The sequence below is a fragment of the Diceros bicornis genome, chromosome 10 (assembly GCF_020826845.1).
Source record: "Diceros bicornis minor isolate mBicDic1 chromosome 10, mDicBic1.mat.cur, whole genome shotgun sequence".
Lineage (NCBI taxonomy): Eukaryota > Metazoa > Chordata > Mammalia > Perissodactyla > Rhinocerotidae > Diceros > Diceros bicornis.
In genome coordinates, this window is record NC_080749.1 from 11,354,219 (window position 1) to 11,379,733 (window position 25,515).

General features: G+C 43.3%; 1 protein-coding gene across 1 annotated transcript in view; it reads left to right on the forward strand.

Moving 5' to 3' along the window:
• Positions 1-25,515, forward strand: part of CLASP1 (cytoplasmic linker associated protein 1) — a 260,490-nt gene that overhangs the window by 231,445 nt on the left and 3,530 nt on the right. The window contains exons 37-39 of the mRNA XM_058548789.1: positions 609-737; positions 14,469-14,675; positions 16,085-16,201. Of these exons, the coding sequence (XP_058404772.1) occupies positions 609-737; positions 14,469-14,675; positions 16,085-16,201 (453 nt within the window). The remainder of the gene's footprint in view (positions 1-608; positions 738-14,468; positions 14,676-16,084; positions 16,202-25,515) is intronic.

Genomic DNA, 25,515 nt, shown 5'->3' on the forward strand with positions numbered 1-25,515 from the left:
GATGTACTTTTTGGCTCTGTTTGGTGTAAACTCCATTCTCTTTTATTGAGATTAGGAGTCTGTTTGGAATGGCTTTCCTCCAGACATATGACTCGGGCCTCAGACAACTCAAGGCCTGCACAAATCCCGCCCCCACCGTGAACTCATCACACAGCAGGTCAGGAAGACTACAGGTCTCCAGCTGCCCTTAGAGTCCACAGTTTTACAGGTTGTGTTGAAATGTTTAGATGCTTTTTACCTCTGTTTTTGTCCATTTTACAAAGAGTAATTTGCATACCTAAGCCTCAGGAAATCTGGACATGCCCAGGAGATTGATAATGAACTTAGATATATCGTCCCCATTTGATTTCATTTGGTCCTCATTTTGCTCATTCAGGAAGCCTCATCCGGTGCCCCTTAGGTCCCGGGTCCTGGGAATATTACCATAGGTGCAGCTCCTGCTTTTATGGAGCTGACCATCTAGAGAACCTCAGTGAGATCTGCTTCAAGGTGTCTGCAAGGTGCCAGGGAAACCCAGGATTGGGTGCTTGCTGGACCTGGCTGACTGGTATGTTTAGTGAAGCACTCTGTATTGTTTGCTGATGTTTTTCTTTCCTCTTGTACTCCAGCATTCCATCCGAGCACTAGCATTGAGAGTTTTACGAGAAATTCTGAGAAACCAGCCAGCAAGATTTAAAAACTACGCTGAGCTGACGATCATGAAGACTCTGGAAGCCCACAAAGACTCCCACAAGGAGGTGAGCCAGGCGTGCTGAACAGACAGGTCTGGAGGTGCAGTTAGGGTGTGGGAAGAGAGGAATGTGAATCAGTGTACAGCTTAAAAAAGAGTCCCTTCCTTTGAACTCAGCCCATGCAATGATACAGGGTGAAAATCCCATTGCTGTCATGGTGGCTGAGCAGCAGTGCACTTCAGGGGCCAGTGCCATTTATAGGTTCCCAACTCCCTTTCCATGTGTGCAGTGGACTTGACCTGTCCCTGAGGAATTTCCCATGTCCGTGGTTGCCATTCCTTTGGTCAAAAGGAGAGGTCTGCCATTTCCTTCTGACCTTCAGCATCTAGCAGTCTGGTGTGAGAAATCGAGATTGGCTCGGAGACACAGATGTACAAGTCCTAGAACCAGCGCTTTCTTGCTCCAGAACCTTGGACAAGTTATTTCACCCTCAGAACCTCAGTTTCCTTGTGTGTAAAATAGAGGTGGATGTTATCATCAAGATTCTTGTGAGAACTAAGTGAGACAACCAGTAATGGTTCCTGGCCCAGTGCTTGATGCCTGGAGAGACTACGCTGTTTTGGTCTTCCTCCCTCCCCTTCCCATTTCAGCGTGCTCCTCTCTGCAAGAGCAAGAGCACCAGAGGCGGCTATGCCACGCTCTTCGCCAGCTCTTGAACATTTAAAGTGCTAGCAAACTGTGCCTGTGGTTCTTGGCACCTCAGATGTCTGTCGGAGAGCAGGAAGGATGTGTTTCTGTGCCCTGCACAGATACTGCAGACATTGGACACTCAGTAAATCCCCTTCCAGTTGCTTATTGAATTGTTCTAGCCCCTTAGATGACCGGTCTTTTGAGTATCTAGAGGCCTACAAAGAGTGGGAAGGTAAATGGAGCTGTTATAAACAGAAACGATTTCACTAATACCCTTCCAGTAAAAGGCACTGTGGAAAACAGAACTGTATATTTAGAACTTTAGAAAACTTACTATGACAAACAATGAGTTTGATCCCAAAGTGAGACATACCCACTTGCTATTTCAATCTCTTGGCTCACGTGTGACTCTGTCGTGAGCACTCTCATGGATTAAGGGAATTGTGATTAGAGCAATTCTTATATCTGCAACAAGAGTCAGCCTAAATCGTGGTTTTTCTGTGTTCTGTGGTTATGTGGCTGCCAGTGACACAGTGACAGGTTTGACCTCCTCAAATCCCCACCATGATTGCAGACTCAGCAAAGGTGGGGGTCTCATGCTCTGTGTAGGCGTCTCTCCATCTAATAGTCCTAGCACAACACAGGTATGTAAGCGGTAGATGTGTTTTCAAACCAGTAACTTATGCTTCTGTGCTCTGGCTTGATTGTGTGATGGTGATAATCAGTTACGTTTGAACAAAATAGTTTCCATTTACAATAGCTCATTTAAAAAATGTGAGGACCAAATGAGCTAGTATAGTCAACATAATTATTCCTGGGTGAGGAAAGAGGGTCCAAGAGGCACCGTAATTTCTCAGGTGATTTATGGCAGTTACTGGCAGCACCAAGATGTTAGTCAGGTCATGTGTCTCTTTCAAGGGGCAGCTGGCCTGTGCTGATTTTTTTTTTACCATCATAGGTTCTCCTTATTAATGAAAATACATAATCAAAAAAACAAAATAAAATTGATGTTCTTTTACATATATATGATATCAGTTGTTTTCACGGGGTAGGACATACTTAGAATGTGGCATTAAGGTGAAGCTAAGCCATCTACAGCATATAGCACTTACTAACTGATGCCTTGGAGGATGTCTGTCTTTAAAGTGGGCATCCTGATCTTTTTTTTTTTTTTTTTAATAATTTTATTTATTTATTTTTCCCCCAAAGCCCCAGTAGATAGTTGTATGTCACAGTTGCACATCCTTCTAGTTGCTGTATGTGGGACGCGGCCTCAGCATGGCCGGAGAAGCGGTGCGTCAGTGCACGCCCGGGATCCGAACCCGGGCCGCCAGCAGCGGAGCGCGCGCACTTAACCGCTGAGCCATGGGGCTGGCCCCTGGGCATCCTGATCTTAAACTTTGAAATTTTGACAGTGGATCCTAAGCAGTATAAGTTAACAGAATTAAATAATTTATTTACTGTTTTATTGAGGGATCTGGTGTTTTTTTCCTGCAAAATGAGAAATTTAGAAGGGAGAGTTCTTAGGTGTGAAGTCCTTTAAATTGCCTAAGGGACAAAAGCAGAAAATATCTGCTGCTTAAAGTAAATTTAGCAGCACTCAGTTGCCATAGTGTTCCTGTGACCCAAGGGTCCCCAGCTGTTGTCACTGATGACCTGATAAAGCAGGTGGAGGAGACATTGTGTTCTGAAAGGAGTGCCTTTATTGGCAGGCCTCCGCTGCTTTGCATACTTTCAAACTCACCTTGACTTGGTGCCCTTGTAGTTTTCCTTGTGAAATTTCACTGTCACTTTGCCAGAAGCTCCTAACTTGGGCACCTGTATATTTAGGTTTTAGGTATGGTTTTCGTTTTTCTTTTCCTTTTCCTTTAAAATTCTTCTAGTCTTTCTCTTATTTTAACCAATCTGTCTTTATTCCTTGTTTTTGTTTTTTAGGGCAAATAGTTGGATGCACATAAGGTTTGTATTGGATCCGTGTTGGCATATAATAATGCACACAGTATTTCTCTAGTCATTACATTTTCTCATCATTACATTCAAACATTTATTCACACATTTCTCAGATATTTATTGGAAAGAATCCAGAATGTTTCTAGATCCGTTTACTATATTATTCATACAGAAGCAGAGTCTATTTTCTTGTGTAATTGGTACTTCCAAAACGTGTTCCCTCTGGGTGAATGCTCCTGGAACAACTTCTCATAAGAAGCTAGTTGGTTTTGTATTCACAGACAAACCCAGGCTTCAGCAGGAGATGAAGAGCGTGAGACCTGGCGGGTTGACACAAGGCTGCCCTGAGAGACCTTGGCACCAGGTGTCCTCCCGTGCCTGCTGTGGTGGTGGCCACACGATTGTGCACACTGTAGTTCTGGCTGTGGGACTACAGCGATGAAGGACAACTTCCTGAAATGCAATTTCTATAAATTAAAATTTGTCATGAAAGCTCTTAGGGAAGATGAATAAGGCAGGGCTAATGATAAGATGGCTTGTTTTATCATCCTATAAGCCAGGGTCTGTTTTCTCAGGGTCTTTTAGAAGGAGCTGTGCATGCAAAACATTTTTCTTGTACATTGGAAAAGTACCAGGCACTCAGGCATCATCCATCCTAAGCTAACATAGATGTTTTACAGTGAGCTAGATGAAGGATTTGGATACCAGTTTAGAGTTTTTATTTTAAAATTTGGTGTTTGTCAGCTTAGACATGTTTTCATATTCCCTATTTGAATTAGTAAATCTTTTTCATTATCTAACTCCTTATTTTTGTCTTTTTAGTAAATAAAATTTGCTATTGAGTTTCAGTTCCTCATTAATGAAGTTACTGTGGTTTACAGTCGTGTTGGCTTTTAGCAGACGTCTTAAAGGGCTAAGGCCTTGATAGTGACCTTTTAAAATCTTAAGCCCATTTTCTGTTTTTCAAGAAAACTCCATTAATTTTAACTCTCCTCATCTTAGAATTTGTAGTCTGTTTGTTAGGGCTGGTACAGAGTCTCTCCTTCATTGATTAAGAGAGGATTTACTAAGAGAATTGACACTATGAATGAGATTCTGGGGTCAGTGCGAGGTGTGAATCTTAAGACAGAAAACCTGGTTCTCAGTCAGGCGTCTGCTCTTCCCCAGCTGTATTGTCAGTTGTCCTCACCACTGTATAACTCTATACAAGCATGACTGTTGTGAGAATCAGAGACATACTGATGTGGAAATACGCTTTTAAAACTGTCGTATGCTTTACAAATATTGCCACACAAAACTGTTTTCAGACATCCTTATCTGTTTCAGAAACACCGTTTCTTGGTAAAAAAACATTGGTATACTAATTATTAATCATTTTATACACGTTTAATGTAAGAATAGTTATTGCTCCCAGTCATTGTGTCTTGCATATAGTACCCAAAATGTTGAAGTACTTGGTAAATGTTCTATTTAAACTTGAAAGAAGCACCAACTATTTCTTGAAGATATTCTATGATTGAGACTTTTTGAACATTAGGCTTAGCCTTTTCTGAACGGGGCCACATTAGTGAATATTCAGTTACATTTGCCTATTAAAGGAGGAAAATGTCTGCATCATTTTATGTCACTATACTGGGTCACCAGACATTTCTTGCCACACTCAGAAGTCTTGGTGTTTAAGGCATCAGAATCCATCCTCAGGTGGTTTGGCTTGTTTGGGAAAGTCTGATTCTTAGATAGGTATAAAACAATCATTGTTATGTCTCTGGAGGTTTTACTTTTAAATCATTTCTAGTTAATTTTATATTTTATGACTTTAAGGAATTAAAAAAAGCAAAGCCAGACCAAAATTACTTTAAAAGAGGACTTTTCGGGGACTAGTTTTCTGGCTTCTGCTTTCCCCCAGCCGGCACCGTGTGTCTTACACAGGCCTTTTGGCAAATATCATGGCCAGAGAGATGCAGTAGTGTGTCAGGGAGAAGGCATTTTAGTAAGCTGATGTTCTGCTTGAAATACCAATTAAACTCATGATGGACCGCGTCTTAAACAGACCCCCTGCACTCTGGAATGGCCCTTAGAAACTTCTCTGGGCACCAACCGTGTGTCACTTGGTTCTAGAGAACAATGCATTGCAGGAACCTGGAGAAATTACTTCACCTCTCTGGACCTTGGTTTTTCTTATCTGTTAGCCCAGGGGAGTGGACTCGATGATTATCTTTTCTCATCCAGCCTCAAGATAATAGAAGTGGCTGTTGAGTAACAGACCTAAACCTTCATAGATTTTAAATCTCCGGGTTTCCATGGGCCTGATCTTGGGATGTGGCCAGAAGCCCTATTTCCTTTGTAAGGTTTTGCTTTTTAACCAAAAGAAAAACCAGAAACCTATGTAGTCATTTAAAGGTTCAGAGTTCCCGAGCCAACAGTCTGACGCTAGTAGCACAAACTCTGGTAAATGTTTTATTATTTATAGGCAGGGGACAGGGGGAAGTGCTCCAGTCTTCAAGGAGCTTTCCGTTGTGGTTAAAGCAAAGCAAGCAACGTGTGGTTCAGAGTGAAGTGCACTAGGAGTTTGGAGCAGGCTAGAAGAATCAAGGAGGAGTCCCTGAGGTAGGGAGAACCTGGGACAGGCTGAGAAGGAGTTAGGGAGAGAATTCTAACAGTGAGCCAAGCCCGCATGGCCAAGGGGAGGGAGCCTGGACGTGGAAGACATGCTGGGTTCAGTCCGCTGACCCGAGACTGCCATCGTGTTCTACTTGTCGAGTGGAGGTACGTTTCCCACTTCACAGGGTGGCTGTAAAGTGCCAGGCACTGTGTCCAGTTCTGAATGGCAGCGGCGCTGCCTGCTCCCACTGTTATTCAGGGCAAGAGGAAATGGTTCCTCCTCTCTAGTGAACGGACCGTCTTAGGAACCAGATGTGACTCCTGCCCGTTAGCTCTTGTAGCTTCAGAAAAGGCATCTTATTAAGAAACAACTCATATGCAGCAAGCAGTTGAGAGGGCCATTGCTTAATGTCAGAACCTTTGAGTTTGGAGTTGGAAGACCTGGGTTCTCCTCTTGCTTTTGCCAGTTTGCTGGTTGTGATGATGGACAAGCCGCAGAAGCTCTCTGGATCTCTAAGATGCTAGTAACTAGGTGAATTGGGGAGCAGGGCTGCATTGTGCCTGCAAGGGCTGACATCAAAGTCAAGAGAGTAAGGTGGCTGACTGTTGAAAACTGAAGATAACTGTCTTTTTTGTCCTCTTCCATTGAAGAAAGTAGACGGATTCTGAATAGAATTGTTGTCAAGTTTTTTTAATATTACACAAAGCAGATATAACTGCATTTCTCTAAATACATCTAAGAAGGCTATTTAGATTCAGTTGAATTAACTTTAAAACTCCAATGAAAAACACAACTTGTGTCTTTGGGCTACTGCGATGGCTGAATCTGTCAATACCTACAGTGGAGTGGCTGACACATTGTTATCTTTAGGCTGGAAAACACCCTGAGTTTTTAGAGTTGGATGTTGGAGATGCAGAAGAGGAGCCTTCTGTGTACTGCCCAACTTCCATCTGAGGTTTCAGTAGCCTCCTAAGCCCCTCCGGAGAGGCCAGCCAGCCTAGTATCTGCAGTGTCCTCCAGGACAGGGGACACAGCCCCCTCCTGGGCTCCCAGCCCCTCTGACTCCTCAGCATTTTTCTTTGTTGGCCCTGATTCTACCCCTTGGGACAGAATAAGTCTCCCGCCTAAGAGCCATACCCCATTTGAGATAGATGGTGTTGCCCTGAATCTGCTTTCCTAGGCAGGGATATGATGGCTGTGTTGTTAGAGATCATTTCGCTGAGACTCTGCCACCTGAAATTTTTTGTGTGTGCATTTTTCAGGGGAAAACACTTGTCAAGTAGGGGTAGAAGGTAAGGTTTTGTAATCTGAAATAATGTAAAAATTATTGATTCAGATTCTCCCCTTCATTTTACTGATGAGGGAAACTGAGGCCTAGAACGTAGAAGAAATTTTCCCCGAGACCAGCTCACTAGTTGATGACAGAACTAGGTCCAAAACTCAGGTCGCCAGACTTTGAACCTGGAGCTTTTCTTCTTTCCTGCCTGTGATATCAAGCCTCGCTAATTGAGGACTCGCATGCCAGGTTCAGGTCCATGTTGGCACTCCACCTTAAATCCCTGAATTCACAGCGGTGCCAGTCTTTAAAGAAGCATTTTATTTTTATTTTTGTTTTATTTATTTATTTATTTTTATTTATCTTTTTGTGTGTGTGAGGAAGATCAGCCCTGAGCTAACATCCATGCCAATCCTCTTCTTTTTGCTGAGGAAGACCGGCCTTGAGCTAACATCCATTGCCAATCCTCCTCCTTTTTTTTTTCCCCTTTTTCTCCCCAAAGCCCCAGTAGATAGTTACATGTCATAGTTGCACATCCTTCTAGTTGCTGTATGTGGAACGCCGCCTCAGCATGGCCAGACAAGTGGTGCATCAGTACGCGCCCGGGATCTGAACCCGGGCCACCAGTAGTGGAGCGCGCGCACTTAACCACAGCAGTGCCAGTCTTTAACCAAAGACGTCATTTCCCCAGTGTGCTGGTGGTACTAAAACTCAGGGTCCGTCCTAACTGTATAAGGTCTTTCCAGCTTTTCCCAGAAGGTGGCACCAACCTTTTCCTTAGCTTCCGCACATGATTGAGGAGCTAAACTCGCTATACCCTACTGGGAAGAGTTCTTTGATTCTGGTCGTTTCTGAATATTTGCTTGCTTGCTTGCTTATTTTGTTTCTTAATTTAACCAGTTATTCTGATGTGTCTGCGGCAGAGCCAAATCAAACTTTATGAAGTTAAAACATGCAGTCCAAATTTTGACAAGTTCTGTGCTCTAAAAGAAACCTTATCTTTAAGCAAACATTCATCAGTATTCTGAGTAGTGATCTCACTTTTTAAAAAAGTTACATAAGGAAATTATGCTTTTCCTAGCCAGACACTATTATTTCACTAACTTTGAAAAGGAAGAATTGCTATGTTTCTAACCAGACTGTAGTAAAATCAGCAGAATTGAAACAATTTTGATCACTTCTGGATGATAGCCTAGAAGTCTACCTGGTCCTGCTCTCGCTCGTGAACATGCCGCCCCTCTTAAATCCTTGCCCCTTCTGGCCGCCTTGTCTGCTAAACATTATTGTCCTCCTTCCTCTCTGTTGCCCGTGTTTACTTGTGCTCTCTGTTTGCTTTCGTTTATAATCTTTGCTTCTTAGGTTACATAGAACACAGGGGCAAAACCTACAGTTCACCTTGATTCAGGCAGCTCGCCAGAAGCTGGGCACTTGGCATAGAGAGAGAAATTAAGGATACCTACCTGCCTCGCCAAAAATGGTGTCTGTCTTGGGGAACTTTCTCTAACCTGAAAAAGGAGAGGCCCTCAAACTTACCATCTTAAAGTGCAGCTTCTGGCATTTTATTTTCAGACATTTTCAGAAAACCTCCTTATGTTAGACACATTTGATTAAATGCTTCCTGCAGGTGATATCCAGAGTCCCTGGAGTTTTGTAAGAGGAAGTTGTCTTCGGGTTTGGGTTTCAGCTCAGTAGGTCTGAGACAGTCTGTTTCCCCAGCAGCTCTCTGTAGGGTAGCTCACCTTAACCTGGATAACAGTAGAGCGTGGAGAGATTGGAGGAGAGGAAGTAAACCTTGTGGTAGAGTTCTCATTGTGAACCTGGCAATTTAGTTCCTTGTCTCGTTAGTGCTCATTGCATCCCTGCGGGGCACTGGGGGGTTTTTAGTTTGCTCCTGTCAACACTGTTAAGTGGCACAGCTGGGACTTGAATCCCAGGCTGTCTCCAAAGCCTGGGTCTTTCCACCTACTGAGCTGCCTCCTGCCTCCTGGTGGGATCTTTTTTTTTTTTTCTTTTGGTGAGGAAGATTAGCCCTGAGCTAACATCTGTTGCCAATCCTCCTCTTTTGTGCTGAGGAAGATTGGCCCTGAGCTACCATCTGTGCCCATCAACCTCTATTTTAAATGTGGGACGCCTGCCATAGCATGGCTTGATAAGTGGTGCACAGGTCCGCGCCCAGGATCCGAACCTGCGAACCCTGGGCTGCTGAAGTAGAGCACACGAACTTAGCTGCTATGCCACCAGGCTGGCAGCTCGTAGTGGGATCTTAAACATCGATTCCTGTATATCAGTGTTTTCTAACTTGTATCTATGAAATGTATCTATGAAATCATCTAGTTTTTTCTGACCCTGTCATTTTTTTTCCATGTTTAAAAGTGAAGAGCCAAAGGTTCCTCAGTTGGTTGGTATTACTCAACTTTCTGGCCAGTATGTTATGATACTAATGAATAGTGGTTTCTTACAGTAGAAAGGCATTGGTTTCTGAGCACGGTCTCATGGCAGGACCAGATTAGAAAAGAGATGGACCCCCTCTTCCACTTGCCACCATATGCTTAGCTGTATGTAACTCAGCCACATGCCAGATGATTGGCCTTCCCAAGGACACTGTGGACTTACAGCAGCCTTAGGGGTGTGCAGGAACTGAGGATGAAGAAGAGCACTTCATCTTGGGTAGTTGTTTGCATGATGCAGTTCTTCTCAGAAATATGCTACTCCTCTTTAAACAACTCACTACTGGAAAAAACTAACCTGAACTAAAGTCTCTTTTCCAAAGAATAGAATAGATCTCTTGCCTTTCCAGTGTCTCACCTAGACTGGGACACTCTGGGCCTCGTACAGTTGATTTTTCCCAAGACCCAAGTTGGTCACTTGTAGATATCTTGCCTCTTCCTCATTTCCTGGGGTAGCACCTTAGTTGGAACATGTAAACGCACATCAGTGAGGCATGCCCCAGGGGTGGCTTTCCCAGTCGTGAACATTTAAAAATATATACACTGTAGGAAAATTAGTTTGACAAACATTTATCCAGCACCTAGTTTATATACGTTGGACGTTGTGCTTGGCATAGGGGATAGAAAGATGGCTGAGATGGGAGCTTGCCTTCAAGGAACTTTTAGTCTAGTGGGAGAGACAATTCCAGCAAAATGTTTAAGTGCAGTGGTCAAGGTGTGCACGTGAGGCTTCCTGGAGGTTCTCTTGAGGTGAGTGGGTGCTGAAGGATGACTTGGCCCAGCCAGTGAAGAACACGAGTGAACTACTTTCTGGAAGAGTGAAGGGAGACAAGGGCTCTGAGATTTGGCTGGCAGGGTATGTGCAGGGCGTGCCCTCAGCTGTCTTAGCAGGGCACGATGGGAAGAGGGAGGGCAAAAAATGTGACTAGACAGGCTGGCAGGAGCCAGACCTTGATGCTCTTTCTTGCCGTATTGAAAAACCTGGGCTTGGTCATCAGGTTAGCATTCTAAAGAGATTATTGGAGAGGGCAGACCCACTTGATGTTGGCACTACACTGGTAAGAGCGGTCCTCTGCACAGTCCTCTGCTCTCTGGCAGCCCTGGAGCTCCCAAGTTCAATGCCATGCCTCTTGGTAGCACCTTTCCTGCCAAACCTCACCTCTGGTATTGTTCCTCCACCAAGGCCTAGTTTATAGCCTTCATGTGTTTTGTAGCCACAATTGTTTGTTTGTTTTTTTTTTGGTATAATTTTATTTATTTATTTTTCTCCCAAAGCCCCAGCAGATAGTTGTATGTCATAGTTGCACATCCTTCTAGTTGCTGTATGTGGGACACGGCCTCAGCATGGCCGGAGAAGCGGTGCGTAGGTGCGCGCCCGGGATCCAAACCCAGGCCGCCAGCAGCGGAGTACGCACACTTAACCGCTAAGCCACGGGGCCGGCCCTAGCCACAATTGTTTGTATGTTCTCTCTCTGAATCCAAATAACTGTACAAGTAGATGTTTTTAAATTCTCATTTTAGAATTTAAAAAAATTGAGGCTCATAACAAGTATCTTACCAGAGGATTGAGCTGAAGTTTGTCTTCTGTGCTGCTCTTGAGAGACTGAACACGTGCCCATCCATTTCTGGAGGCTGCTTTTCTTGGGGTAAAAGGTTAAAGGTCATGCACGCACATCAGGGCCAAACAGCACTCTTCTTTCGGGGGACCTGTATGGAAAAAGCTGCACTCTGCAGGAGACTGAATTGGCAAGAAAAAGTCACAGTGGGCTTCTTGTAATAGTCTCATTCCCATGTCTATGTGATGTGGAGTGAGATACCATAAATATGACCGAGTTCATGCTTGCTGACAGGGCAGTCTGCTCACTTATTTTGAGGTGCCTGGCTAACCCAAATCACTTGCTTACTGTGGAGGAGGCAGAGGCAAGGTGGGCTGGCTCTGCATGGCCGAGGGCCCTTGAGCTGGAGGAATCCCCACAGAACATCAGAGAAGCCTTCTGCAGACATTCATTCTCCTTTTACCCCTCACCAACTTCCTTCCATCTAATCCTGGCCAACTACAGGAAGCTCCTCAGGTAGCAGATTCCCACCATCTGGCCCCCGCCTGCTTCCGTGGCCTCATCCCGCCACTTCTGCGTCTTTGCATCCTTATGCTGCCCCCCTGCATGGACCACCCCCACCTGGCCTGGCACCATGAGGGTGATGATAGGGGGAGTGATCTTGTTTCATAAGACACCTAGCCTTTGGGCAATGCCTTAAGGAGACAGCAGGTCCCCCTAGGGAAGGTTTAAAAGGCCCCCAACAAGAAAGAAATGTGACTTTCAGAATTCAAGAAGGTAGGGCTTCTTTAAACAGGAACTTATCTTTGGACAGATAGGAGAATGAAGTTGAGTCTATCAGTAAGAGTTCAACACCTGGTAAATGCCCAGCTCTGCTGAGTACTTCAGAGTACAAAAGAAATGTTCTAGCTCCTGCCTTTTGCATCCTATTTAGTAAGAAGAAATACACATGGGCATGTCAGCAAGGATACAAAGCAGTCTACATTGGTGCCAGAAATAGAGAAAAACTCTAGAAGTTGGGGGAAAAGAGATCATTCCGATGGTCAAGGAGGCCTGGGGAAGGGCAAAGCACGTGTGTCAGCCACGTTTGAGGGAAGTGAGTTTACAGGTTTAGCAGAGGAGAGTTTATGGAAACAGTGGGAGATAAGCAGAGATAGTAATGATTTTTATAACAATATAATAATATTAGCTAACACCCAAGGAGTACCTGCTCCCTCCCAGGGGTTAGATCCAGTTCAGGAAGACCTAAGAGAGGCTGCCTGATCGTGGAGTGCCGCATGCTAGCACCTCCCACCTTGAACCAAGGGCTGGACTGCTAACTCTCCCTGATCTGAAAAAGGCATTTTAAGTAGATTTTTATGAATACATTTTCCTTGCTGTACATGTTAATATAATGTTCTTTGCAGTCTTCCAATCTAACAAATATGAAGAAAACAAAATTACCCATAATCTTACCACCCTGAGATAATGAATGTTAACATATTGTGCATTTCCTTCCAGGTTTTTTATAGTGTTAAATGCCAGCTATTGGCGCATGAATAGCCAAAGTGGAACTTCTTAGTGAAAACCCCACTATTAGCATCAGGGCCAGTCTTAAATGTGTCAGTTTTCAAATGAGATGAATTCAGCTCTCTAGTGTTGGAAGGAGCAGACACGTGGGCCAATGAGGCACACTCCGGAAGTGAGCCCTGTTCACAGGGTAGTGTAGCCTGGACTGAACACAAGGCTGAGCTGCGTGGCATCTTGTCCCGAAGCCGTGACTGGAGAGCCCTGAGATCTGACCTTGTCCCTCCTAAAGAGAGGACCTGGGGCTCTGGGAGACAGTGCCTCAGTCAGGGCCCTAAGGTGACCTAAAGCAGCCCATGTGTCCACCCATGGCTCAAGTTGCCTTTCTGTGTCTCGTACCCTCTTTGGCTTGTATGGAATGACTTCTTAGCACACTAGTGCCCAGGACTAGAAGGTGCTTTCCAGATGGTCCTTATGCTGTTTTCATTGGTCAGTTTTTGCTTAAGTCACAAGAGCACTGGGATGATTGAGGCTTGATGTGGTAGCCTTGTCTCATTGCTGAGTTAAAGACAGAGCTGAGTTGTTTTAAATAGCATTACACAAAGCAGAGAAGAATCTGGGTGGAATGACCCATCCAGGACTGGCAGGAGGAGAAAAGTAGTAGATTTTCATTGTATTTTGTAAGAAAATGCATACCTGTTTATACCTGGTGTCTTCGTGTGTCATTTATATAGTATATGTGCTCCTGTGCCATAAAGAGTAGTAACTGTCATTTACTGAATATCAGTTATAACTTGATACCACTCATCAGATGGTCTCCCTGGGATACCCCTATTTTACAGATGGGGAAATGGGGGGTTAGCATTTGTGAGTGGCGTGACTGGGATTGCTTCTAGCTCTTTAAGCCCCAGACCTGTGTTCTTTCTTCCTCGCTGGGTTTTGCATTTAGCTTCTACCTTTATTACGGAGGGTTTTTGCGGCCCTTCTGGTGACTTCTAGAACATGTCCTTAGTGTACCCTGGAGCGTCGAGGTCTCTTCAAAGATCAGAGGCCACTCCTTTGGTCATAAGGTGGCCATTTCACACACTTCCTTAAAAGTGCAAGGTGAGGTGATAGCATGAGTACAGATTCCTGGAAAAGCAACTTTCCATGAGAGTCCTCTCAAGAAAACACTTCAGAGAGTTCTTTCTGAGCCTTCCCAACTGCTGTGCAATTAGATATTGCACATAATATCTATGGGAACATAAATATTGAAGTGATTCTGATTTTCCTTCCAGGCTTCTCTCTGGTTATTCCAGTTGTGTGTGTCCCATAGGCCATTGGAAAGCATTTATATTTCCAGGTCCTATCTTCTAGGGCAGAGACTCTCAAATTTTCGTGTATATGAGAATCTCCCAAGTGCTTATTAAAACAGCTTGCTGGGTTCCACCCCCACAGTCTCTGATTCAGCAGATCGGAGAAGTGGGACCCGAGAAGTTGCATTTCTAACAAGTTCCCAGCGCTGCTGCTGCTGCAGTGGGAGACCACACGTAGAGAGCTACTTGTCTAAGGTTTTTGCCAGAGTCCCCTATACCTGCCTTCCCGTGTCCCCATCCCCCTTTAACCAAAGCACTCTGCTTTTACTTTCCTTATCAAAATTAGTGGGAGGAAGTGATGGCTGCCATCTGGCAGTAAGTGAAGTCTCTGTCATTTGGCCTCTGAAATATTATTTGGTCTGTCTCCCCTTGTGGCATGTGGAGCTCACTCATTTGGGGGAACCCGTGTTTTCAGGTGGTGAGAGCTGCCGAGGAGGCTGCATCCACGCTGGCCAGTTCCATCCACCCAGAGCAGTGCATCAAAGTGCTCTGCCCCATCATCCAAACCGCTGACTACCCCATCAACCTTGCCGCCATCAAGATGCAGACCAAAGTCGTTGAGAGGATTGCTAAGGAGTCCTTGCTGCAGCTCCTCGCCGACATCATCCCAGGCTTGCTGCAGGTAGGCCCTTTGTGGGGGTGTGGCCCAGTGCCTGTCTACATGTGGCTGTGAGGCCGGGAACAGTGGCTACTCAACTCAGAGTGATGTGGCGACTTTTGAGGGGGCAGGTGGGAAAAACCAGATGGTGACTTGTGTTTTAGAACCTGTGAAGTTCTGTGGCTTGGACGCCTCGCAGCTTCTCTCTTGTCTCTCATCCACCCTCCCCTGAATGTAGCAGGAAGATTTCCTGGCAGCCTAGAACTGCAGATCCCAGAATGAGCTTTCTGTTTACTATAAACATATTTTGATCATTTTTGTTGTTGTTCATTCCTTCAACAAAGCCTTCTTGGAAATGTCTGGGCCCCAGCCCTGGGCAAGGTGGGCCATGGAGTACAAAATCAAATCATGGTCCTTGTTTTTACATAGCCAGCAAATATTTATTGAAACCCTTCTAAGCATCAGGCATTGAGTTAGATAGACTTTGGAACATACAGGATGTTTCCCACTGTTGTTGCACTACCTCAGGGATTTTTCAACCTGCTGTTGGACACAGGATAGCCATGCAGACCAGTATAGATGGTGGTGTCATGTGCTGAGTTACTGTGGAGAGATGCGGGTGAAGATTTCTGACGTTGGAGGTGGAGAGTGATTTCCGGGTTGGGGTGGCAGAGAGAAAGGGATCATAGAAGAGGTGATTTAGAGTTGGGCCCTGGAGAGAGAGAGCAGTTTCAATGGGGAGGGGTAGAGAGAAGTCAGCTTCACCTTTAAGAAGTGCTGCTGCTTGCTGAGCACTTGGCTTGGGAATGTAAATACATACTGCTGAGGCCTGGATTACACCAAGGCTGAAACATCCTGAGGGTTGTTTGCAGAACAGCAGGTAGTCCCATAGGGTGTGAGGCGAGGGTGACGCTGGCAGGTAGATTGAGGTCCAGTTGTAGAGGGGTGTGAATGTCAGGCTGTAGGACTGGGCAGTCCCCAGGAGTCTTGGGACAGTAGAGAGGTTTGCCCCCAAGAGTGAGTGAGGTAGTTCTCGTTTCCTTAAAGGCATTTGCACATGTGAAATTTGTCTTACCATTGGGAGAAATATAAAAGAAGCAAGTTGTTTTCCCCCCTTCATTTTGTTTTCTCATCTGTCTCTCTGACAGCATTTTTGGATGACACTGCTGTGGCAGCTCATTACACAGCAGCGCCCTCTGGAACTCACCAGCGTCCTGCTTCCCCACCCCGGGGACCGGCTTTCTCTTGACGCCACTAAGTTTTGACCTCTCTGGGGTGAAACCTCTGGGTTCAGTTGCAGAGCTAAGGTGTATCCTGGTTGTTATTGACAAATCCAAGGTTGAACTGGGAGGGCATTTGTAGAAACGTTGATGAAGTACTATGAAGCAAATCTTTGATCTCGTTTCCTTTTTGTGTTCCCCTTCTGACTCTAGGGTTATGACAACACCGAAAGTAGTGTGCGTAAGGCCAGCGTGTTTTGCTTAGTGGCAATTTATTCCGTAATCGGAGAAGAGCTGAAACCTCACCTCGCACAGCTCACGGGGAGCAAGGTATGTATAGTGTTACATGGGCTCTACCAGCTTGTCATGAATGTGCTTGTCTGCAGTCTCAACTCCAGACAGGTTTTTCTCATCATATGTGTGTTAGCTGGGCCTTATTTCTCCAAAAGCATTTTCTAAAGAGAAAAATGACCAACTACATAGTGAAGTCATTTTAAGGTGATGCTAAGATGATACAACATACTCTCTTGTAACCCCTGTTTTTGAAATGATAGAGCTTTGAGCTTCTAGTTTATTCCCCAAAGAAAGATGACTTGACTTAGAAACCAGCTTGTTTTCTCTCACAGAAACACTAAGGAAATTTACCTCCTAGCTTAACAAATTGCCAAGTCAGGACCAGGTCCCTCATGGCCATCGACAGTAGTGATAGCTGGCTCTCACCTGTGTCCCAGACACCGTTCTCTGCACTTGGCATGTGGTGACGCGTTTATTGAAGACAACAGGCCTGTGGGGTAAGGACGGTTACTCTCCATTTAACCTGCCCAAGGGCACAGTACTCTTACTCCAGAAGCCAGGCTTTTACTCACCGTGCTGCCTCTCATGTTCCTCTAAGAGTATTCTAGAATCAGAGGGAGAAAACAGAGCAAAAGGGCTATTGGCTCATTGAAGATGAGAGTGGCTAGAGTGCTTATTGGTTTACAAATAAACTCAAATCTGATTAATCTGCCAGATCAGAGCAGGGAGAAACCCCCAAGCCGTGAGAGGCAAGGTTGGGAGGCTGGCTGGGCCTTGGAGACCTCCAGCCATTTGTCCAAGAGCTACTCCAGGGACTGCGTGTGGGGCAAGTGCGTCAACATGGACTTAAAAAACACCCTGGCAGTGGTGTGGATAAAAAAGCACGAAGCTAGAAGCACCTGACCTTACTCCTTGTGAAAGAAGCAAGTGAGGTCCCAGTTCTTTTCAAATAGGGCTGTTCCTTTGACACAGCTGGTGAGCATCACAGCCTGCGCCTTGCTCCGCCAGAGTTCTGGGCTCATACCCTCAGCACTAGTGACACTTTGGGCCACTTTGTTGTGGGGGCTGTCCTGTGCATTGTAGGAAATTTCGCAGCATCCCTGACTGCCACCTGTAGGTTCCCATAGCACACCCCGCCCCTCAGTGTGACAGTCACAAAAGTCTCCACATGTGGCCAGATGACAAGCAATTGAGAACTGCTGGTCCGGAAGGAGAGCAACACTGTGCTCTTCTTGTGGACAGACATAAGCAGCGAGGTTGGACGTTGTGAGTGAGGCGGATATGGATGGATGATTTGGGGCTACTTCACCTGACTCCAGTTTCCAGTTCCTCCTTTCCTTCCCTGCTCCTACAAAGGCTTCTTTTTGATCCCTTCCCTACCCACAAACTGAAAAGTGCTGAGCCTCGAGCCACAAGCAGTGTGCTAGGCCGGGAACCCTCCTCCGTCTTTCATCAGGGACTTGTAGGTGGTTCCTGGCAGCAGTGAGGACCTAGAAGACAGTATTCACAAAGGGAATTAGATTTATAAAAGGAAAATTCATCCAAAAATAATATTAGTCAGACCTCGGTTTTGTCTGGCACTTTCTACTTTCCTGAGTAAGGAGCTGCCCCGTCATCTCATTTGACCCCTCTAATAAGGGACTGAGGAAATACAGGTGTGTTTTCATCTCTGTTCTGCAGCCCACCTGCTGCTGCCCCTCTCAGTGGTGGCCTTGCACCTAGAACCCACGTCCTGATCAGGAGCCAGGACTTCCCCTTCCTCTGGTTACGACTTAGTCAGCTCAGAGGGCTTAGGCTAGGCTTAGGGTTTTGGTAGCCCAATTCATCCAGCCATTACAATTTTTAGATGTGATAACTGGTGTGTTAATATGAACTTTGCGGACTCGTGTATACATCTCCTAAAACAAACACCACCACCACCCCCAAAAAAGATGGGTAGCTGACAGAACATGGTGCTGTCTGTCTCAATTTCCTAGACTAGAAACAGAGAATGAAGCTGTGGCTTCTGTTACTCTGCGTAACCAGGCCTATCAGAACACTCTTCCACTGCTTAAAGGAGGTTGATAAATGATATCAGGTTCTATAGAGAAAGGCCTGATGCAAGGTTAGAGAAGGAACATGTGTGGTGCTTTTGACAAGTGTCCCATTGCTGTGGCTTCAGCACTAGCTTTGGGGTCAGACAACCTGCCTTCTAATCTCTGTGCCCCACTTATAGCTGTATGACCTTGAGCAAGCTTTCTTTTCTTTTCTTCAAAAATATTTTTTTGTGGCAAAAGACACACAACACAGAGTTTACCATCTTAACCATTTTTAAGTGTGCAATTCACTAGCATTAAGTGCATTCGTATTGTCATGCAGCCATCACCACCACCCATCTCCAGAACTCTTTTCATCTTGGAAAACTGAAATTCTGCACCCAGTAAATAATAACTTCCCTTCCACCTCGTGCCTCTAGCCCCTGGAAACGACCATTCTCCTTTTTTCCTGTATGAATTTGACTACTCAGGTGCTTCATAAAAGTGGAATCATAGAATATTTGTCATTTTGTGACTGGCTTATTTCATTTAGCATAATGTCGCTGAGGTTTATCCATGTTGTAGCATGTGTCAGAATTTCTTTTCTTTTTAAGGCTGAATATTATTCCATTATATACACATACAACATTTTGCTTATCCATTTCTTGGTAATGGACACTTGAGTTGTTTTCACCTTTTGGCTATTGTGAATAACGCTGCTATGAACACGCGTGTACAAATATCTCTTTGAGCCTCTACTTTGAATTCTTTTGGGTATATCCAGGAGTGGAATTGCTGGATCACATGATAACTGCCGAACTGTTTCCTGAAGCAGCTGTGCCGTTTTACATTCCCACCAACAGTGCACAAGGGTTCCACTTTCTCCACATCCTCACCAACACTTGTTATCTTCTCTTGATAGTAGCCATCCTAACAGCTGGTGTGAGGTGGTATCTCATGGTAGTTTTGATTTACATTTCCGTAATGATTGGTGATGTTGAGCATCTTTTCATATGCTTGTTGGCCAATTGTATATCATTTTTGGAGAAATGTCTATTCAAGTCTTTTGTCCACTTTTGAATTGGGTTGTTTGTTTTTTTATTGTAATGGAGTTTTAGAAGTTCTCTATATATTCTGGATATTAATCCCTTATCTTTTTTTTTTGAGGAACATTAGCCCTGAGTTAACATCTGTTGCCAATCCTCCTCTTTTTTACTGAGGAAGATTGGCCCTAGGCTAACATAGGTGCCCATCTTCCTCTACTTTACATGGGACGCCGCCACAGCATGGCTTGATAAGCGGTGCATCGGTCCATGCCTGGGATCCAAACCTGCGAACCCCAGGGCACCAAAGTGGAGTGCGCAAATTTAACCACTACGTCACTGGGCTCGTCCTGATCCCTTGTCTTTTGATGTACAGATTTTAAAACTTTTCATGAAGTCAGTTTGTCTGTTATTGTTACTGTTGCCTGTGCTTTTGGTGTCATATGCAAGAAATCATTGCCAAATCCAGTGTTGTGAAGTTTTTGTCCTATGTTTTCATCTAAAAGTTTTATAATTTTAGCTCTTATGTGCCAGTCTCTGATCTATTTTGAGTTAATTTTTGTGTATGGTGTTAGGTAAGGGTCCAACCTCATTATTTTGCATGTGAATATTCAGTTTTCCCAGCACCATTTGTTGAAAAGACTCCTTTCTTCATTGAATGGTCTTGGCACCATTGTCAGAAATCATTTGACCACGTATATGAGGGTGTGTTTCTGGGCTCCCTGTTCTATTCCATTGGAATGTATGTCTGTCTTTATGCTAGTATCACACTGTTTTGATTACTATAGCTTTGTAGTAAATTTTGAAGTCAGAAGCATGAGTCCTCCAGCTTTCTACTTTTTCAAGATCATTTGGCTATTTGGGATCTGTTGAGATTCCATATGAATTTAGGATTGATTTTTCTTTTTCTGCAAAGAACCTCACTGGGATTGATAGAGATTTCGTTGAATCTATAGATTGCTTTGAATGGTACAGGCATACTTCATTTTATTCAACTTCACTTTATTGGGCTTTGCAGATATTGTGTTTTTTTACAAGACCCTTCACCAGCAAAAAGATTGTGACTCACTGAAAGTTCAGATTATGGTTAGCATTTTTTGGCAATGAAGTATTTTTTAATCAAGGTACGTATATTGTTTTATTAGACATAATGCTATTGCACACTAATAGACTACCATATAGTATAAACATAAATTTTTTTGTTTTTTGGTGAGGAAGATTTGCTCTGAGCTAACATCTGTTACCCATTTTCCTCTTTTCTTTTTTGTTTTTTTTTTGTTTGTTTGAAGAAGATTAGCCCTGAGCTAACATTTGTGCCAGTCTTCCTCTATTTTGTACATGGGTCGCCACCACAGCATGGCTTGACGAGCAGTGTAGGTCTGCATCTGGGATCCAACCTGGTGAACCCGGGCCACCTAAGCAGAACACGCCAAACTTCACCACTAAGCCACTGGGCCAGCCCCTAAAAAGAACTTTTATATGCACTAGAAAACCAAAAAATTTGTGTGACTTGCTTTATTGTAGTATTTGCTTTGTTGCAGTGGTCTAGAACCGAATCTGCAATATCTCTGAGGTGCGCCTTTATTGACATCTTAACAATATCGAGTCTTCCAATCCATGAACATGAGATGTCTTTTCATTGATCTGTGTCTTTAATTTCTTTCAGCAACATTTTGTAGTTATCACTGTACAAGTCTTTCACTTCCTTGGTTAAGTTAATTTCTAAGTATTTTATTCTTTTTGATGCTATTATAAATGGAATTGTTTTCTTACCTTTTCAGATTGTTTATTGTTAGTGTATAGAAATGCAAGTGATTTTTGCTCATTGATTTTTGTATTGTGCTACTTTGCTGAATTCATTTATTAGTTTCAACAGTGTTTTGTGGCATCTTTAGGATTTTCTATATATAAGATCGTATTATCTACAGACAAAGATAATTTTACTTCTTCCTTTCCAGTGTGGATGCCTTTTATTTCTTTTTCTTGCCTAATTGCTCTGGCTGGAACTTCTAGTAGTATATTTAATAGAAATGGTGAAAGCAGACATTCTTGCCTTGTTCCTAATCTTAGAAGAAAAGCTTTCAGTCTTTCACCATTGAGCTTAATGTTTGCTATTGGCTTTTCATATATAGCTTTTGATATGTTAAGGTAGTTTCCTTCTATTCCTAGTTTATTGAGTATTTTTATTATGAAAGGGTATTGAATTTTGTCGGATACTTTTTCTGCATCAATTGAGATGATTGTGTGTTTTTTTCCCTTCATTCTGTTAACGTGGTGTATTGTATTGATTTTTCATATGTTGAACCATCCTTGCATTTCAGGAATAAATTCCACTAGGTCATGGTGTGTAATCCTTTTAATATGCTGTTGAATGTGGTTTGCTAGTCTTTTCTTGAGGATGTTTTCATCAGTGTTCATAAGGGATATTTATCTGTAGTTCTCTTTTCTTGTAATGTATTTGGCTTTGGCATCAGGACAATGCTGACCTTGTAGCATGAGTTTGGAAGTGTTCCTTTTTCTTCAGTTTTCTGGAAAAGTTTGAGCAGAATTGGTGTTAGTTCTCTAAACATTTGGTAGAATTCACCAGTGAAGCTGTCTAGTCCAGGGCTTTTGTTTGTCAGGAGATTTTTGATTACTGAGTCAGTCTCTTTACCAATTATGGATCTGTTTAGATTTTCTCTTTCTTCATGATTCAGTCTTGGTAGGTTTTGTTTTTCTAGGAATTTGTCTGTTTAATCTAGGTTATCTAATATGTTGGTGTACAATTATTCATAGTATTCTTTTATAATCTTTTTGATTTCTGTAAAATCGGTAGTAATGTTCCCACATTTGTTTCTGATTTTAGTAAATTGATTTTGTTTTCTTTTTCTTAGTCAATTTAGCTAAAGGTTTGTCAATTTTGTTGATCTTTTCAAAGAACCAACTTTTGGCTTCATTGATTTTTCTCTCTTGTTTTTCTGTTTCATTTATCTCTGCTCTAATCTTTATTATTCCTTCCTTATACTAGCTTTGGGTTTAGTTTCTTCTTATTTTTCTAGTTCCTTAAGATGTAAAGTTAGGTTATTGACATGGGATCTTTCTTCTTTTTTATTATAAGCATTTACAGCTATAAGTTTTCCTTTATGCAGTGCCTGCTTTTGCTGCATTTCATAAGTTTTGGTATCTTGTGTTTTCGTTTTCACTTGTCTCAAGATTTTCTGATTTCCCTTATGATTTCTTCTTTGATACATTGGTTAAGAATGTGTTGTTCAATTTCCACAAATCTAAATTTTTCAGTTTTCTTTCTGTTACTGATTGCTAATTTCATCCAGTTGTGGTCAGAGAAGATAACTGTATGATATCTTTTTAAATCTGTTGAGACTTAATTTGTGGCCTAACATATAATCTATCCTAGAGAATGTTCCATGTGCACTTGGGTAGAGTATTCTGTATGTGTCTGTTAGATCTAGTTGGTTTATAATGTTGTTCATGTCCTCTATTTCCTTACTTATTTTTTTGGTTCTTCTATCCATTTTATTTAGAGTGGGGTAGTGAAGTCTCCAGCTATTATAGTAAAACTGTTTCTCCCTTCAGTCTGTCAATTTTTGCTTCTTATATTTTGATGGCATGTTATTAGATATGTAAATGTTTATAATTGTTATATCTTCTTGCTGTGTTGACTTTTTATTGATATGTGATGTCCTTCTTTGTCTCTTGTAATCTTTGTCGATTTAAAGTCTATTTTGTCTGATATTAGTATTGCTACCCCAGTACTCTTGGTTACTATTTGCGTGGAATGTCTTTTTCCATCCTTTCACTTTCAACCTATTTGTGCCTTGGATCTAAAGTGAGTCTCTTGTAGACAGCATATACAATAGTCCTCCCTTATCTGCAGTTTCGTTTTCTACGGTTTCAGTTACCCACGGCCAACCGTGGTCTGGAAGCAGATGATCCTCTTTCTGACGTGTTGTCAGAAGGTCGATAGTAGCCTTATGCTGCATCACAATGCCTATGTCATTCATCTCATCACGTAGGCATTTTATCATCTCACGTCTTCACAAGAAGAAGGGTGAGGATAATAAGGTATTTTGAGAGAGAGACAACACTCACATAACTTTTATTACAGTATATTGTCATAATTGTTCTATTGTATTATTAGTTACTGTTGTTAATCTCTTAACTGTGCCTAATTTATAAATTAAACTTTATCAAAGGTGTGTATGTGTAGGAAAAAACATAGTATATATGGGGTTTGGTACTATCCGCAGTTTCAGGCATGTACTGGGGGTCTTGGACTATATCCCCCACAGATAAGAGGGGGCTACTATAGTTGAATCGTGTTTTTTTTTTTAATCCATTCTGCTAATCTCTGTCTTTTGATTGGAGAGTTTAACTCATTTACATTTACGGTGACGACTGATGAGGGGAGACTTTGTCGTTTTGGTATTTGTTTTCTGTATGCCTTACAAGCTTTTTTTGTCTTTCGTTTTCTGAGTTACTGTCTTCTTTTATGTTTGTTTGCTTTTTGTACTGAAATGTTTTCATTGCCTTCTCATAGCCTGTTGTGTATATTCTGTAGCTATTTTCTTTGTGGTTTCTGTGAGGATTACATTTGACATCCTACAGATATAACACTCTGATTTGAATTTATACCAGCTTATTGAGCAAGCTTTCTGAATCCCAGCTGTTTCATTTGTAAAAGAGGAGAACCTGTTCTGCCTACCTCAGAGGACTTTTGTGAGGCTCAAATATGGTAATCAGGATAAAAAGCTCCTTGGAAACTGTCGAACATGCACACATCGTTAACTCTACTGTCATTATCTTTTCCTTGTAGTTATATTCTAGACTTGACTAGGTGGATACTTCTGTGGTTTTGAGTTGCAAATAAATATAACAATGTTTAGCAACTCATTTTTAACCAGCCATTCATAGAAATATAACTATCTTGTCTTCTAGATCATTTTTTTCTTTTGTCTTTAAAAATTCTTCGATTCAACAAGTATGTGTTAGGAAGCTGCTGTCTTCATTACACTATGGTAAGACATGTAGAAAAGCAAAACCTTGTTCTGCCCTGAGTAGCATAAAATACAGCTGGGGGGCAGGACTGCCACATGAGGAAACCTGTCCAGCAGCCCAGGAGTGACCAGCGTGCAGCTGACACAGTGGGACCGGCGCCGATTGCCGGGCCCTAGGCCCACTGGAGCAGAAGGAAAGGGAGAGACTTCTTGGAGGAAGGGGGACTAAGCTAGGCTGGCGGGCTTGGCAGAATGGGGGGAGCTGCATAGGGAGAGAAGATGGAGCAAACTGCAGGAAGGAACAGCGTGAACAACTTGGGTCGAAATAGAAGAGGGGTGTTCAGAGGACACATTTTCTGAACAAGGAGCTACAGAAGGAACATGGAAGTGTTCTCACTGCTCTTCATTTTGCAGGTGGGGAAGTTGAGGCTCAGAAAACGTTTTACCTGAGGTCACACAACCAGTTAGTGGTAGAGTTGGTTCCAGAACTGCCTGATTTGTTGAGCCTCAGGCCAGTGCTTTGTGTAATATGCCAGGGTTTCCCTTGAACCTAGTTGGCCCTGGATGGGTTTATCACACAGAGCCTCAAAGCGTTAACATCCTCGTGTACAATGATGGCACTTGCAGCATTGCACGGATTATTATAGTAAAAGGTTTGAGATTTTAAAAGGTGGGGAATGACAAACTGATGCACGTCGTAGGTTAACATGACATACTCCTCTGCAGTTGAGGAGAGTAAGACAGCGTCACAGGTGCTGGCGTAGGGAGAGCCCAGAGGTGGGCTGTGGAGTACAAGCAGCAAGCTCCAGAGTGCTCACTGCAGACCTCACTGTGGGTAAACCCACTGCACGCTGTGTGCTTCAGGCTCCACACGTCTGAGACAGAGCCTGTGGGGGCTGGGGTGGTGGGGGGCCTTCACCTCTCTTCGCAGCTCTCTGGGTGCTCTTCCTGCTCCCACGGGTTGTCAGAGGGCCCTGCTTTCTCATGCACCACACACACCACCCTGAGCTTCTCCTCCTGGGTCCCCCTGGAGACCAGCCTCTCCTCCCCTGGGCTGGCTTATAGTCATCTCAGCCTCACAGTCTGTTTAGAGCAAGGCAGGTCAAGAGCTGTGTGTAGTAAGTATTTCATAATTCCCTTAATTTCACAAGTTGTATGTTACATAGATTTCTTGGGACATTTTGCTTCTACAAATGTCTATTTTCTTTTTAATATGATCAGGCAAATTATCAGCATATTACCGTAGTGGCATTCAGCAAGTATTTAAGAACCTACAGTGTTACATGCTGTTCTACATA